The sequence below is a fragment of the Spermophilus citellus genome, assembly GCF_964194105.1.
Source record: "Spermophilus citellus genome assembly, chromosome: 17".
NCBI classification, from domain to species: Eukaryota; Metazoa; Chordata; class Mammalia; order Rodentia; family Sciuridae; genus Spermophilus; species Spermophilus citellus.
In genome coordinates this window covers 63,339,057-63,354,073 of record NC_138199.1, presented here as the reverse complement: position 1 = coordinate 63,354,073, position 15,017 = coordinate 63,339,057, and the positions used below count along the sequence as shown (strand labels likewise).

Below are 15,017 nucleotides of genomic sequence, written 5' to 3'. Positions count from 1 at the left end.
AGGACTCTGGCTCCATAGGCTACACTTTCTAGGAGGTTTCTATCAGGTAGTCTCCGCCAACCTTGCAGGCTTGTGATTGGATCTTATTAAGGGAGAATTGCAGCCATCAATCTCCTCTGGACTTAGTGTCAAATTGGGTTGAAAGGTACCAGCTACAGACAACTTCCAGAATGAAGGATGTGTAGAGGTACTAAGGTCCTCTTAAAGTAGGAAGATCTCATTGGCATGCTCTTCACCTCTTCAGATGCTCAAACAAGGGGAAAAAGAGGAATAGCAATGGGAAAGAGAGGGAAAGAGTGGGAAATAAATACTGAAAGGCGCCCTTAGACACACTTAGGTACACATGGACCATATGCATACACATAACAGGATTCCAAATATTGCTCAACCAGAGTTCTGTATATTTTTAAAATGTTTTTCCTTAAATAACCTGAGAAAGTAAGTGGAGTCACATTTTTTTCTCCACTGAGAGCTTCCACCTTGGCTTCCCACAAAATAATAACAATAATGACAACAACAACTACTACTACTAAAATATTGACAATGGAGAAGACAGAAGAGTTGAGTAACATTATTTTCACTAATGAGGTAAGATTCAGAATAGACTTAAAAAAACAAAAACAGAAAGCCTTCCCTCTTTCTGTGCCCTTAAAGAATCTGAAATCTTTTAAAACTGATGGATTTAGTATAGCTTCACATGACCTAAAGACACATCATGAAGAAACTTTCAATTCACCCAACTTTCAATGGCCCCAATATAGACAAAGCCAGGACAATTCTACAGAAGATAGGGATGGCATCATGTCACAGGGCCATCCTGACCTCCCTCTAATGCTTACAGGTGGCAGCTGTCTGGAAGTTCCAGTTGTCTGGAAGCCATGACTTAGAGTAGAAACAGAATTCTCATTTCCTCCCCTAGTAAAATGGCAAACCTCACAATAACAGAATATAACAGAACATCAGCAATTGAAATGGATTCCAATTCTAAGATCAGAAACAAAGTTCAATTGATAAGTGAAACTTTCCCCTTCGTGCCCAATCAACCCCATGCTCCAGCCCAGTGGTCCCACAGGGAACATGATAGGGTATTGCTTCCCAAAGTCAATACTGATAGCTTACATACACATGAACACAATCATCAATCGGAAGGCAACTTACCGTCTCTCCCCGTTGTGCTCAAATTTGATTCTGACATCACTCTGTCAAAAGGAATGATAGATAGGTTAGAGCAGTCTCTGACTTGTGTTCCTCTAGACATTCCCAGGTAAGCCTTGGGCAGTCCTTGGCAACATTAAGCAAACATCACCATTAAGCAAACACCTGATGGCTCCTGGTCCAATTTCTCTACCCAGAAAGGCATTCCTTTCCAATGAGTTACAACTTCCAGTACTAACCTCAGGGGCAATAAAGCTCTTGGGATAAAATTCCTAGGTAGCTGTTCCAGCTTAACTGCCATGCTCTGAAACAGCAACTTTCTAGGTTCATACACTATTTCTACAAGTGGCTCTGGAATTTCTCCTACCAAATCACCTCCTGACCAAGATACCTTTACTGCTTGGCTGATGCAACTAAATAGAAAAGAAATCTAGATGCCGATCTTTCTAGATATAGACTTTAGGTAAGTTACTTATCCTCTGTGAGTTTTAGTTTTTCTATCTGTAGAATAGGGCTAAACACATCTTGCAGAGTTGCTTTGAGAATTAGATGAGATAATGTTAGTAAAATAACTGACAAGTAATAGACATGTGACAAATGGTTTTTGTATCTGCTGCTGCTATTGTTACTACTATCATGGATTTCACATGATTCTACCAAGGCTAACCTAGTGGGAGTAAAGTAAGACCCTACACAAATTACCCTAGAAACTGTCCCCAGATCTATCTGAAGTAACTATGCTGGATAGCATGTGAACTCTGGGAGGGCAAGGATCACATTTATCTTGTTTCTGAATCCCCAGTGCCCAACAAAGGGAGTAGCATATAATATTTGTACTTAATAATATTTGCTAAATGGATGAGTGGATTGAAGAACAGAACTGAGTGTAAATGTCAGAAATAGGGAAAAGTATAAGTGTGAAAATGTTAAAGAATAAATCAAGAAAGAGATAGTGCAGAAGGCATTTTAAAAATGACAGAAAAGGTGGGGCTGGGGCTGGGGCTGGGGCTCAGTGGTAGAGTGCTTGCCTAGCACATGTAAGTCATTAGGTTTGATCCTTAGCACCATACGTGAATAAATAAAGTAAAGGTACTGTGTCCATCTACAACTAAAAAAAAGGGGGGCCGGGGATAAGATATTACAGAAGGAAAAAAATGAAAGAAGAAAAGGAAAGTATGATCATCAGGAAACCATCAAATAACAAATGAAGGAGAGAAAGAATTCAAGCTCAATGAATAAAAATTATATGGGCAAGACAAATTAATAGATTGTGGCTTGGGAGGGAAAAATAGGACTTCAGAGTATCTAAAGACAGACAGACATCATGTGCATGTATGAATATGCAACAACAAATCCCAATATTATGTATAATTATAATGCACCCATAAAAATAAATTTAAAAAGATGAAGAATAATTAGTAATCAAAGATGACAGAAAAGGAGCAGGCTTGAAAGGTAGGAGAGTACACAAAGAACTTCTTTCTCCCTTTAGGGGCTAGAATGCTTTAGGTCAACTGAAACAGTGGTTCTAATTTACACCTAAAAATTATTGAGGACCCCAAAGTACTTTTGTTTCTGTGGATTATATCCATTGACATTTACCATATTAGAAGCTCAGAAAATTTATTTTATTTTATTTTATTTTTTGTAGTGCTGGGGATTAGAACCCAGGGCCTAGTGCATGCAAGGCAAGCACTCAACCAACTGAGCCATATTCCCAGCCCTAATCTTATTTCTTTTATTCATTTAAAAATAGCAATTAAGACTGGGGGTGTAGCTCAGTGGTAAAATGCTTGCCTGGCATGTGTGAGGCCCTGGGTTTAAGTCCCAGTACCATACACATACACATACACATACACACATACACACACACACACAAACACACATACACACAGCAATTAAAATAAAAATATAGGGGCTGGGGATGTGGCTCAAGCGGTAGCACGCTCGCCTGGCATGCGTGCGGCCCGGGTTCGATCCTCAGCACCACATACCAACAAAGATGTGTCCGCCGAAAACTAAAAAGTAAATATTAAAAAAAATAATAAAATAAAATAAAATAAAAATATAGACCTTTTGTTAAATATAATATTTATATTAATACTTAATATAGATTTTTACTTAAAAAATAGTATTTTCCAAAAAAATATACTGAGAAAATGCAAATCTCTTTAATGCCTTACCTAAGACAGCTGGATTCTCATGTTTGTTTTTGTTTTCACTCTGTTGCAATGACATATATGGCTACTCTGGAAAACTGCACTGTATATTCTTAAGAGAATGAGGGTGAAAAGAGCAAGTAACATCTAGTATTTAAAAAGTTTTGACCCTGAAATAGTCTTAGGAACCTCCCAGAGGATACCCAGACTATATCACTAAATTAGAATATAAGAATACCATCCTCTAGTCCGTTATTTTAAACACAAGGAAAGTGAGGCTCAAATAGCTCAGTATTCCTGGAAAGTACATGTACTAAAAAGTAGACAGCAAGGCTCCCTTGAGGGACAAGGCCTGTAATGTGATATAGCCCTGAGCTAGGTATAGTGGCACATGTCCATAATCCTAGCAACTCGGGAGGCTGAGGCAAAAAAACTGCAAATTTGAGGCCAGCCTGAGCAATTTGGTGAGATCCTGTCTCAAACTAAAGGGATGTGGGTGTAGCTCAGTGAGAGAGTGTCCCTGGGTTCAGTTCCTACTACTACAAAAATAAGAACAAACAAACAAACAACAACAACAAAACCCAAAACATACGGCCCTGATGTTTTCTTTTCATATAACCTATAAGTCATTTTATCAATTAATAATAACACAATAATTTTTAACATTTATTGAGCATTTTCTTGTTTTCTTTTTTTAAAAATTGTTTTAGTGGGCAGGCACAGTGGCACATGCCTGTAATCCCAGGCTCTGGAGGCTGAAGTAGGAGGATCACAAGTTCAAAGTCAGCCTCAGCAACTACAAGGTGCTAAGCAACTCAGTGAGACCCTGTTTCTAAAGAAAATACAAAATAGGGCTGGGGATGTGGCCCAGTGGTCTAGCGCCCCTGAAGTTTAATCCCTGGTACAAAAAAAAAAATTGTTTTGAGACAGAGTCTGCTAAATCAGTGAGGTTGGTCTCAAATTTGCAAACCTCCTGCTTCAGTCTCCCCCCAGTTACTGGAATATAGGCAGGGGCTACCTCACCCGGCTTATTGAACTTTAAGGATTGAGTCCATAGGCACTTTGCCACTGAGTTGCAGCCCCAGCCTTTTTTATTTTTTATTTGAGACGGTCTCGCTAAATTACTGAGGTTGGTCTCAATCTTGCAATTCTCCCGTAACAACCTCCCAAATTGCTGGTATTATACTTGTATGCCACTATGCCTAGCTTGAGCATTTTCTATGTACCAAGATTGTCCTAAGCATATTATATGTTTATTGAACTAATCTGCACAACAGGTATTATTATTATTCCTATTTTACAGAAGAAATTGAGTTACAATAAGGTTAAGGAAGTCTCCCTAAGGTCAAGTTATCACTGCTTAAAAATCTGTGGAAGACTAGCTCTTATCTTAACTACCATGTTATGCTACAACTTAAGTGTCACATAGGTAAATGTTTATTTCATTCACAGATGCAGGGCTTTAATGCAAGTACTGAGGAAGGAAACTATCACTGGGCTTAGTGGCACACACCTATATCCCAGCAACTCAGGAAGCTGAGGCAGGAGGATCATAATTTAGCAAGGCCCTAAGCAATTTAGAAGATCCTGTCTCAAAAACAAAAAATAAAAAGTGCTGGGGATGAGGCTCAGTGGTAAAGCGCTCCTGAGTTAAATCACTGGTACTCCCAGAATAAATAAATAAATAAGAACACCAAAGGAAGTTACGTGACTTACTTTTTGGAACTTATAAAGAAAGAGATGGAAAACTCTATATCTGGCATAATAGTGGAGTCAGAACCAGGAGACAATCATGCAGCAAACTGGGAAACCAGGAGGGGAGCCTTTGGCTGAGATTATGGGTAGATGGAGATAAAGGAGATAGAACAGGAAGGTAGGCTGCTCCTATCGATCTGTATACTAGGTAAACATGCCCCCCCACACACACAAGGGCGCACACACACACACACACACACACACACACACACATATATAAATAAAAGCCAGAAGATGGAGCAGTGCTGTGGAGGAGTTACCATATGAATTCAAGATTTATATTAGTGATAGCAGTTTTTTCACAGTCTTCTTTTCTTCTTCCCTGAAAAGCTAAGGGGCTGCCATAACAAAAGTTACCTCCAAACTGTTGCAGTGGCACACACCTATAATCCCTGCGGCTTGAGAGGCTGAGATGGGAGAATGTTAAAGACAGACTCAGCAAGGGTGAGGCACTAAGTAACTCAGTGAGACCCTGTCTCTAAATAAAATGCAAAATATGGCTGGGGGGCTGGGGATGTGGCTCAAGCGGTAGCGCGCTCGCCTGGCACGCGTGCGGCCCGGGTTCGATCCTCAGCACCACATACCAACAAAGACGTTGTGTCCGCCGAGAACTAAAAAATAATAAATATTTAAAAAAAAATTCTCTCTCTCTCTCTCTCTCTCTCTCTCCCCCCTCTCTCACTCTCTCTTTAAAAAAAAATATGGCTGGGGATGTGGCACAATGGTTGAGTGCCCCTGACTTCAATCCCTCCAAAGCATGGTCCACCCTGACATGCTTCACTCTATTTCCACAACAGATTCTGAAGTATCCTCAGTGCTCACCTGTCTTCCCCTGAAGGTGGATTACCATATCCTTTCACCAATTCTGCCTATAGCCTGGCACACCTTGTTGTAGCTCTCATTATTATTATTTTTTAATGAATAGATGTTTTTAAACAGTTTTAGATCTACAGAAAAATTGAGCAGATAAAGCAGACTTCCCATATATTCCTCTCCCCCCACACTAAGCTTTCCTTAATAACATCTTATGCTAGTATGGCACATTTCCTTTTGTTACTGTTAATTAACCAATATTCATGTATTAACTAAGTTCACAGTTCATTCAGATTTCCTCAGGATTTTTGTTGATTTTTATCTACTTCTTTTTTTCATTTTACAAGATGATAGTTTAAAAAAATATAATAATAGCTCTCATGCTTAAACTGGAACAATATATTTAGACATACATATGAAAGAACCTCTTCAGTTCCTTTATAGGACTGAAGGAACTAAATTTATTTCATTAAGGGTCATAACTTGGGCATTGCCTCTACATGAGGTTAGTTAGAAAGGGGATTAAGCCCAGCATGATGTTGCATGCCTGTAATCCAGGAGCTCAAGAGGCTGAAGCAGGAGGATCACGAGTTCAAAGTCAGCCTCAGTAAGTTAGTGAGGCCATAAGCAACTCAGTGAGACTGTGTTGTGGGAAGCCATTCTAACACGTGATTGGGTGACTCCCGTTAAGGGCCTGAGGCGCTTTGGCTCTGTCGAAGCTTTCCTGACCCTTTCCTGATGAGAGAGCCCATCCGTGTGGGGGTGTGCCTGACCACTGACCCCGGGGACCCAATCACTGACCCTGACCTTGGAGTGCAGCCCCCCCCCCCCTCAACCTTCATTGGATGGAATTCTCCCCTGAATCTCTTGTTCCCCAATAAAGGGCTACTCCCAGGCGTGTTTGCTCTCTCTCTCCTGCTAGCCCTGAGTAATCCTCGCTGCCCTGCTGGGCGGCTAGAGGTGGGAACCAGAGAGGGGAGCCGTCTCGGACCTAGCAATATAAATAAGGTAACTGGTTTGTGTGTTTTATTTCGATCTCTTCTAACTAACTTTATGCCTAGAACCTCATTAATGAAACCACTGCGCAGGCCGCGTGGTAGACTGTCTCTCTAAATAAAATATAAAAAAGGGCTGGAGATGTGGCTCAGTGGTTAATTGTCCCTGGGGTTCAATCCCTGGTACAAAAATAAAGAGTGAGAGAAAGAATTAAACTTTTGCTCCAAACCACAAATCACTCCTACTCCAGCCTAACCAAGGCTGTGACTAGCAAATAGTGTAAACAAAGATTCCTTGTCTAATGATACCACAGCCATCCCAGAGCAAGATGCAGGTTTCCATGTATGACATGGTGTACCCTAATCTGCCAAATTCCTAAATCTGTTTCTCTTGTCAGGCTGACAATATGGATAAAGAAGGTTCAGATAAAGGTAACTTAGTTCAATTCCTTCCTGCCAACCATTCTCCTTAACCTCTCTGGGGCATTTTACATTGGTGGCCAAGTCTTCCTCTGGGAACCTGCTACCACTCTAACCCCTAACACACTAACTACTTCTGCTTCTTTGCTGTTTCCTCTTCTTCGTGCCCTCTCTCACCCCTCTCACCATGTGACCATGAATCTTCAAATCTTCAGTTTCTGGCTTTCTCCCTCTTTACTCAACTTTCTTCTCAGTAAGGATAAATTTCATCAAGTCAACCTATAAATAAAAGACTCTCAAATCTCTATGTCCAGCCCCAATCTGTGAATCAAAGCTTTATTTGCCTACCATGTATCTGAGGCAGATATGCAGTTATTAAAATGTAGCAGTGGAGTCAAACCACCTTCTTTAAATGCTGGCTCTAGTTTGTATGACCTTTAACTTATTACTTAACCTCTCTGTGATTCAATTTCTTCATCTGAAAAGTAAGAATCATAAGAGCATGTATCTTTTATGTAGATTTATCAAAAGAATTAAATTACACAATTATATAAATTAGAATAGTACCTGATACTTAAGAACTAAGAAGGGTCCACTATCCTTTAGCCAAAATCCTTGCAGCCAAAGTGTTTCCAAATGCACATTTAGGACTTAGAGAACTAATATGGTGTGTACTCTGTATACCACATGATACCTCCCTCATCCCTGGGTCAGTGGCGGGCAGCACTCCCACTGGAGAGGCAGAATGCTCTTAAGTATTTCCTACATTCTTGTGCATTTCCTAAAGTTAGTTTAGGACATTGTGCCTATTTCTGACCAAGAGCTAGAAACAGAATTGAGTTCTATACTCTTTCCTGGCAGTCTAACATCCCAAGACAGCAGGGACCCTCTCAACTCAAATTGCTAAGTTACTGTAGGGAACACTTTCCTCTCCCTCCTCATACTGGCCATATTGTGTTAAGTCACTGAGATTCATAGTTCATTTGTTACACAGTACAAACTATTTATCTAAGTTATTCTAATTTTTGCAGTGAAAAATATGAATATTCATAATAAGTGGAATAGAGAAAGATTATAAATAGCCCTGCATCTACTCAGGCAAGTTTTGTTCCCAAATGAGTTTGCTTGAAATTAAAAAACAAAAACCCACCAGTTTGCAGAACTCTCCGCATTTCAGAATTGCAGATAAGATACTGTGGAGGGGCTGGGGTTGTGGCTCAGCAACAGAGTATTCACCTAGCATGTGTAAGGCCCTGAGTTTGATCCTCAGCACCACTAAAAATAAATAAATAAAAGTATTGTGTCCAACTACAACTAAAAAATAAATATTTAAAAAAGATACTGTAGGGGCTAAGATTGTGGCTCAGCGGTAGAGCGTTTCCCTAGAACCAGCGGGGCCTGGGTTCGATCCTCAGCACCACATAAACATAAAGGTATTGTGTTGTGTCCATCTACATCTAAAAAATAAATATTAAAAAAAAAAAAAAAGATACTGTAGACCTGCAAAAATCAGTGCACATGTGCAGGCGCGCACACACACACACACACACACACACACACCCATCACACTCTCTGTTTTTCTCCCCACTGCAATCTCACACTTAAACTAGCCACATATGTCTACATTAACTACCCTCTTAAATGAGTCTCCCTTCTCAGTATCCCTATTTCTAAGTTGGTACTTCTGTTCTCTCAGCTAAACCTGGGTTCTGTTTGAGCCTTTCCTTCCTTTCCCTGCTCACAGACAGATAGCAATTTCCAATTTCTCCCTTCAAAAGACTTTGATAAGAGGGCTGGAGATGTGGCTCAAGCAGTAGCGCGCTCGCCTGGCATGCGTGCGGCCAGGGTTCGATCCTCAGCACCACATACAAACAAAGATATTGTATTCACCAAAAACTAAAAAATAAATATTAAAAAAATTCTCTCTCTCTCTCTCTCTTAAAAAAAAAAAAAAAGACTTTGATAAGAGATTCTGTTTCCCATTCTTTCTGACGTCACCTCTTGATACTGGATTCTGAAGGCTACCTCTATGCTTCTCAGTTCCCCACTTCTTACCCATTCTACATTTCCTCAACAGTTCCAAGTATCTTCTGTTTGTACCAGTAATTGAACCCAGATGTGCTTAACCTCTGAGCCACATCTCCAACCCTTTTTGTATTTTACTTAGAGACAAAGTTTCACTAAGTTGCTTAGGGCCACACTAAGTTTTGAACTCACCATCCTCCGGCCTCAGCCTCCCAAGACACTGAGATTACAGGCATGTGCCATCATACGTGGCCCCAACTATCTTTTTTTTTTTTTTTAAGAGAGAGTGAGAGAGGGGGGGAGAGTGAGAGGGGGGGGGAGAGAGAGAGAGAGAGAGAGAGAGAGAGAGAGAGAGAGAGAGAGAGAGAATTTTTTTTTTTAAAGTATTTGGCGGACACAACATCTTTGTTTGTATGTGGTGCTGAGGATCGAACCCGGGCCGCACACATGCCAGGCGAGCGCGCTACCGCTTGAGCCACATCCCCAGCCCCCAACTATCTTAATCACCTCTTTCATGGTGTCCCTTCCTTGTTCAAATAATAGTCAGTGATACCCACAACTATGAAATAAAGTTTAAATCCTCCACCACCATTTGAAATCCTCTGGGATTTACGCTCATTCTGTTTACCTAATCACTGCATATTATTTGTTCTCTAAGGAACTCTCCCCTCAAGCCAGTCAATGCTCACTCTATTTTCTGCCATATTTATTCCTTCTTCTAGCCTGTAACAAACTGTTTCCTGACCTAGAGTGCCACTCTTCCTTCTTTCCACCTAACTGTCACACAACTTTTGCAGACTGGTTCAAGTGCCACCTCCATATGAAATGACTCCATAGCTCTTCTGGCTCAAGTTTACACCTTTCACTTTCCTGGTTTCCCATAGTACTCATTTTGGGGACCATATAATTGATTAGGTACAGTCATACACTACAGTAGTTTTCCCTCCTTCCTGCTTGCCCTCTTTCCTGTCTGCCTGCCTTCCTGCCTTCCTTCTTGCCTGCCTTCCTTCCCACTTGCTCTACTTCCTTCTTGCCTTCCTTCCTTCCTTCCTGCCTGCCTGCCTTTCTTCTATGTATTCTTCATTTCCCAGTAAGAATGCATAAGTCCTAGGGTTCAGGGACTATAACTTACATTTCTTTTATGTGTTTAGGAAGCTGGACTATACTCATATGTTAATTTAATAGAGATGCCATAGCTGAGAAAAAATGTTCTGGAGCTGGCAGAGTAGTGCATACCTATAACCCAGTAACTCGAGAGGCACTGGGAAGAGCTTGAGGGTAGCCTTAGCAACTCAGTGAAACCCTCAGCAACTTAGTGAGACTGCCTCAAAATAAAAAATAAAAGGGACTGGAGAGGTAGCTCAGAGGGGTAAATCAACCCTGGGTTAAATCCCCAGTATCCCCCCACAAACAACCCCCCCCAAAAAAAAGGAAGAAAATTAGTATAACGATTCAGGTTTAGGAAATTCAAGTCCCCTGTTCACCAGTTAATCGGTAAGGGTAACAGTGAGGGTCACACTCTGAAAAGGGACAGGGCAGGCCTCAAAGTTGAGCTACAGATTCAGGAAGCAGCAGGGGCAATGGATGTCACCGATAACACCAAATTTACGAAGACGCAAATTTCTCAAAGTCTGGACTGATATGTGAACATGTAATCCAAAAAAACTCTTTTAAGAATCCAGAAAAAAAAAATCACTGTTTATTAAACAAAGGTTTGTGAACTAGTTTGTTCTGGCAAAGGTCTCGGTTAGTCATTATCTGTCTTACCCTCTCTCTGATTCTGTATTGCTCCCTCTTCCTGTATTTGCTGAATACCTTTGATGGCTTCCCACATCTTTGGAACTGAAGTCCTTATTTTGCCAGAGATTGTAAATAAATGAAAGAAAAGGGCAACAAAAATAAAAATTTTATTTGTATATGTAACTCAGAAAAGTCAGAAGAGCTCAGCGGAAGAGATGATTATAAACCAACCTTATAACAACAACAACAACAACAACAAAACACCAGGCTGTGTGCTGCTATGTCTTATTTTCAAACTGGCCAGCCGTCTTATCAACAACCCTTGAAAGAGAAGGGAAGTCCTGAAGAGCCAGATCTATCATGGTAAAAGCAAAAGGCAGTCTGCTTAATCATCGACCCTGTTAGAGGAACAGCTCCTGGAATTCTCTTCCTGTAGAACTGATAGCCAAGGGTCTGCCCTGCTTACTTCTGCCACAAAAAAGGCAGCTTTTCCATTCAGAAGGACCCGCTAGTGGACTATCTAGAGAGTCAGATCCAGACTCTGGGCTCTGATGGAGCATCTACCTGCCATCTTGATAAGATTCAAGGGAAATCAGAATCATGGAAAAAAAGATTCTATTTCTTCCTTTACTGGAGTTTTCTAAAATTGGACTAGATCCAGAAGTTTGCACAAGGCCATCAATCAAATAATTGATAATGACAATTCAATAAAGGTAGGAAATCTTAGAACTTTCAGTTCCAAAACAGTATGCATAGTTTTGGTTTAGAAACTGTTTTCCCAAAGTTCACACCTACAGAACTAGAACATAATAGAAGTCATGTAATCACCACAATTTCACATTTATACTTTTTTGGTACCAGGGATTGATCTCAGGGGCACTTGACCACTGAGCCACATCCCCAGTCCTATTTTGTATTTTATTTAGAGACAGGGTCTCACTGAGTTGCTTAGCGCCTCACCACTGTTGAGGGTGGCTTTGAACTCAAGATCCTCCTGTCCCGGCCTCCCAAGCCACTGGGATTATAGGCGTGTTCCACCCCACCCAGCTACAACTTCACATTTATATGTTTGTTTTAAAATGTACAAAATACATTCTGTCCATGTTACCCACAACTTTATGAGGTAAACACAATATTATACTATGTCTATACATCAGATGGAAAAACTGAGGTTCTGAAAGGTTATATAACTTACATTTGGTAAAATTAATGTGACTAAGAGTCAGAAGATCTGTGTTTGTTACCTGGTTCTACTCAATTATCTTTGTGTAAAAGTTCTGTATGGGGTGAGGTTGTAGCACAGTGGTAGAGTACTTGCCTAGCATGTGTGAGGCACTGGGTTCAATTCTCAGCACCACATAAAAATAAACAACATAAAAATAATCAACAACTAAAAATAAAAAAAATAAAATAAAAAGTTCTGTAAACATTAAAATATTATACATGTTTACAACTGCTGATGTTGTTAACTATCATTGTAGAAAATACTCAGTAAATCATAAAACCCTTTGGTAACAGATGATTAACAATTCTATGACTTTTAGGCCAGTGCTCTCTTTACTCCACTGAGCTGGCAGCTAGTACTCACTGTGAGTAGATACCAGCTGAGAGAATTTAACATATCATGACCTGCAAAACCATCCACAGGCCCCAATCACACCTGATATGCCATACACCTAAGATATTCAGCCAGCTCTAACCATGCTGTAGGCTTCCAGGGACCTAATGTATAGAAGAGAGAATAAAGAGAACACAGATCTAGCCTCCCGGCCAATGGTTCACAACTGAGCATCTTGTTGCCCACAGTACTTCTATAGTGGCTCAGAATGTTTTTTTGTTCTTAGACACATTCTTTTTCAATTAGTTACCAACCCTGTTTACTTAAGAGGATGTGTTAAGTCCTGCCAATCAGAGATATTGAGTTAGGTTTCCCAGTTCTTCCAGGCCTCAGCCCCCAAACATTTCTATCAATGAACCTACCTCCTCTGATTTTCTTTGCCGTGCCAAGCTTGAGCCCCATGAGGCTGTGCCAGTCTCAACTTGGCCTTGTAACCAGCACTGCCATTTGCACACTGAAGAGCTATTTGCTTCTGCCAACATCATTCCACTCATGAATTAACAACCTTTCCCACTAGCCAAAATACTTGGTTACCTTCGACTGCAATTCTGCAATTTGAATCCTTAGCCCAATTTGACATTTCTTAGCCCAGTTTGACATCTCTTAGCCCTTTAAATTAGGCAGTGATTTTTCATTCCTCTTTCTTCCTAAGCATGGACATTCTGGCAAAGAATTTGTAATGAAAAAAGCTATTTCATCCTATCCTAGGCCTAAACTAACAATAAACAACAATAACAAACATTAATTTACTCTGTAAATTGTAAAGTCCCAAGTCCACTTTCCAGGTACTTTTTTTTTTAATATGTATATACACCTTTATTTTATTTTTTATGTGGTGCTGAGGATCAAACCCAGAGCCTTACATGTGCTAGGCTAGCGCTCTACCGCTGAGCCACAACCCCAGCTTCCCCCTACTCCCCAACCCCGTGTTTTTCATTACACTAAACTGTAAACTGTCAATACTTCTCCCCCATGCATTTTCCCTCACCCCCATTTCACCTTCTCTCTTTTATAAATGCAGTCTCTTTCTGCTTTCAAGATTTTTGAAGGGGCTGAGGCTATGGCTCAGTGGTGGCGTACTTGCCTGGCACGTGTAAGGCACTGGGTTCAATTCTCAGCACCACGTATGAATAAATAAAGGTCTATCTACAACTAAAAAAAAAAATTTTTTTTAAGATTTTTGAAGACTATCTCTCCTGGTGAAAAGCTACTAGGCTTCCCAGAAGAGATCATTCTACAACCTTGACTTAAAGAGAAAAGTCATCTTGACACTTTTTGGATTTTTACCTAATATTGCATAAAAACTTGAGCTTTAATTTCAAAAACAGTCATGTTAGAGTCACAGCTTCACATTCTCCAAAGAATAGAATTTCATTAGATAGGATTCCCATTGATGAACTTATAATAATTTATAGAAATTCACGACCTGTGTAGAAATATGGAAGGCACCAATGAATCTCTACCATCTCTAAGCACAGACTTAATTTCCTTTTTAAAAAAATCAACAATACTTTACATAGTATATAAAGTTTTACTCTCAAATAGTCACTAGCCACATGTGACTATTTAACTTAATTAAAAATAAGTAAAATTTAAAACTTAGTTCGTCAGTTGCTCAACAGACACATGTGGCTAGTGGCTACCATATTGGACAGCACAAATATTAAAGCATTTCTGTCATCACAGGAAGTTTATTAGTACTGAGAGAGGCTGTTTATGAATACTGTTGTGAGAAATGATTAGAGGCACAGAACACGGAACCAATGGTCCCTACAAATTCACTAAAACAACTTATCTGGGAAATGAATTGCATTCTTTTAGAATGAATAGCAAATTTAAAAGCACATTTCAGCTTTAACAGGTAATACAGGTCCTTACCAAAAATGTCTTTTTCTCACTGGCCCCTGCACATGAGCTTGTTGTTACTGTGGGGCTGTTCAGAAGGGCTGAGCTGCTGCTGTTGTGTTTTTTCTTTAAAAAAAAAAAAAAAACTGAGGTTAATGATTTGTATCCTCCACATAACAGAAAAAAAAAAATGTGACATTACTCAAGTAAATTATAGATGCAAAGATCCAGTACCATGAAGATTAATTTCTAAAAAATAGTCAATTCTTTTTTTTTTTTTGAGAGAGAGAGAGAGAGAGAATTTTTTTAATATCTATTTTTTAGTTCTCAGCAGACACAACAAACTTTGTTGGTATGTGGTGCTGAGGATCAAACCCGGGCCACACGCATGCCAGGCGAGCGCACTACCGCTTGAGCCACATCCCCAGCCCTAGTCAATTCTTTATACAACTTTCCCAACCACTGACTTCACTCCAATAACATAACAGCAGA

General features: G+C 40.0%; 1 protein-coding gene across 5 annotated transcripts in view; it reads right to left on the bottom strand.

Moving 5' to 3' along the window:
- MAP3K3 (mitogen-activated protein kinase kinase kinase 3) overlaps nt 1-15,017 on the bottom strand; it is a 71,147-nt gene that overhangs the window by 45,906 nt on the left and 10,224 nt on the right. For 3 of the 5 annotated variants that reach the window (XM_081271124.1, XM_081271125.1, XM_081271126.1), the window contains exons 3-4: nt 14,559-14,651; nt 1,159-1,199 (exon numbers count right to left, since the gene is read on the bottom strand). In XM_081271124.1, coding sequence (XP_081127250.1) covers nt 1,159-1,199; nt 14,559-14,651 — 134 coding nt within the window. The remainder of the gene's footprint in view (nt 1-1,158; nt 1,200-14,558; nt 14,652-15,017) is intronic. The other 2 variants (XM_081271127.1, XM_081271128.1) reach the window with 1 other exon arrangement.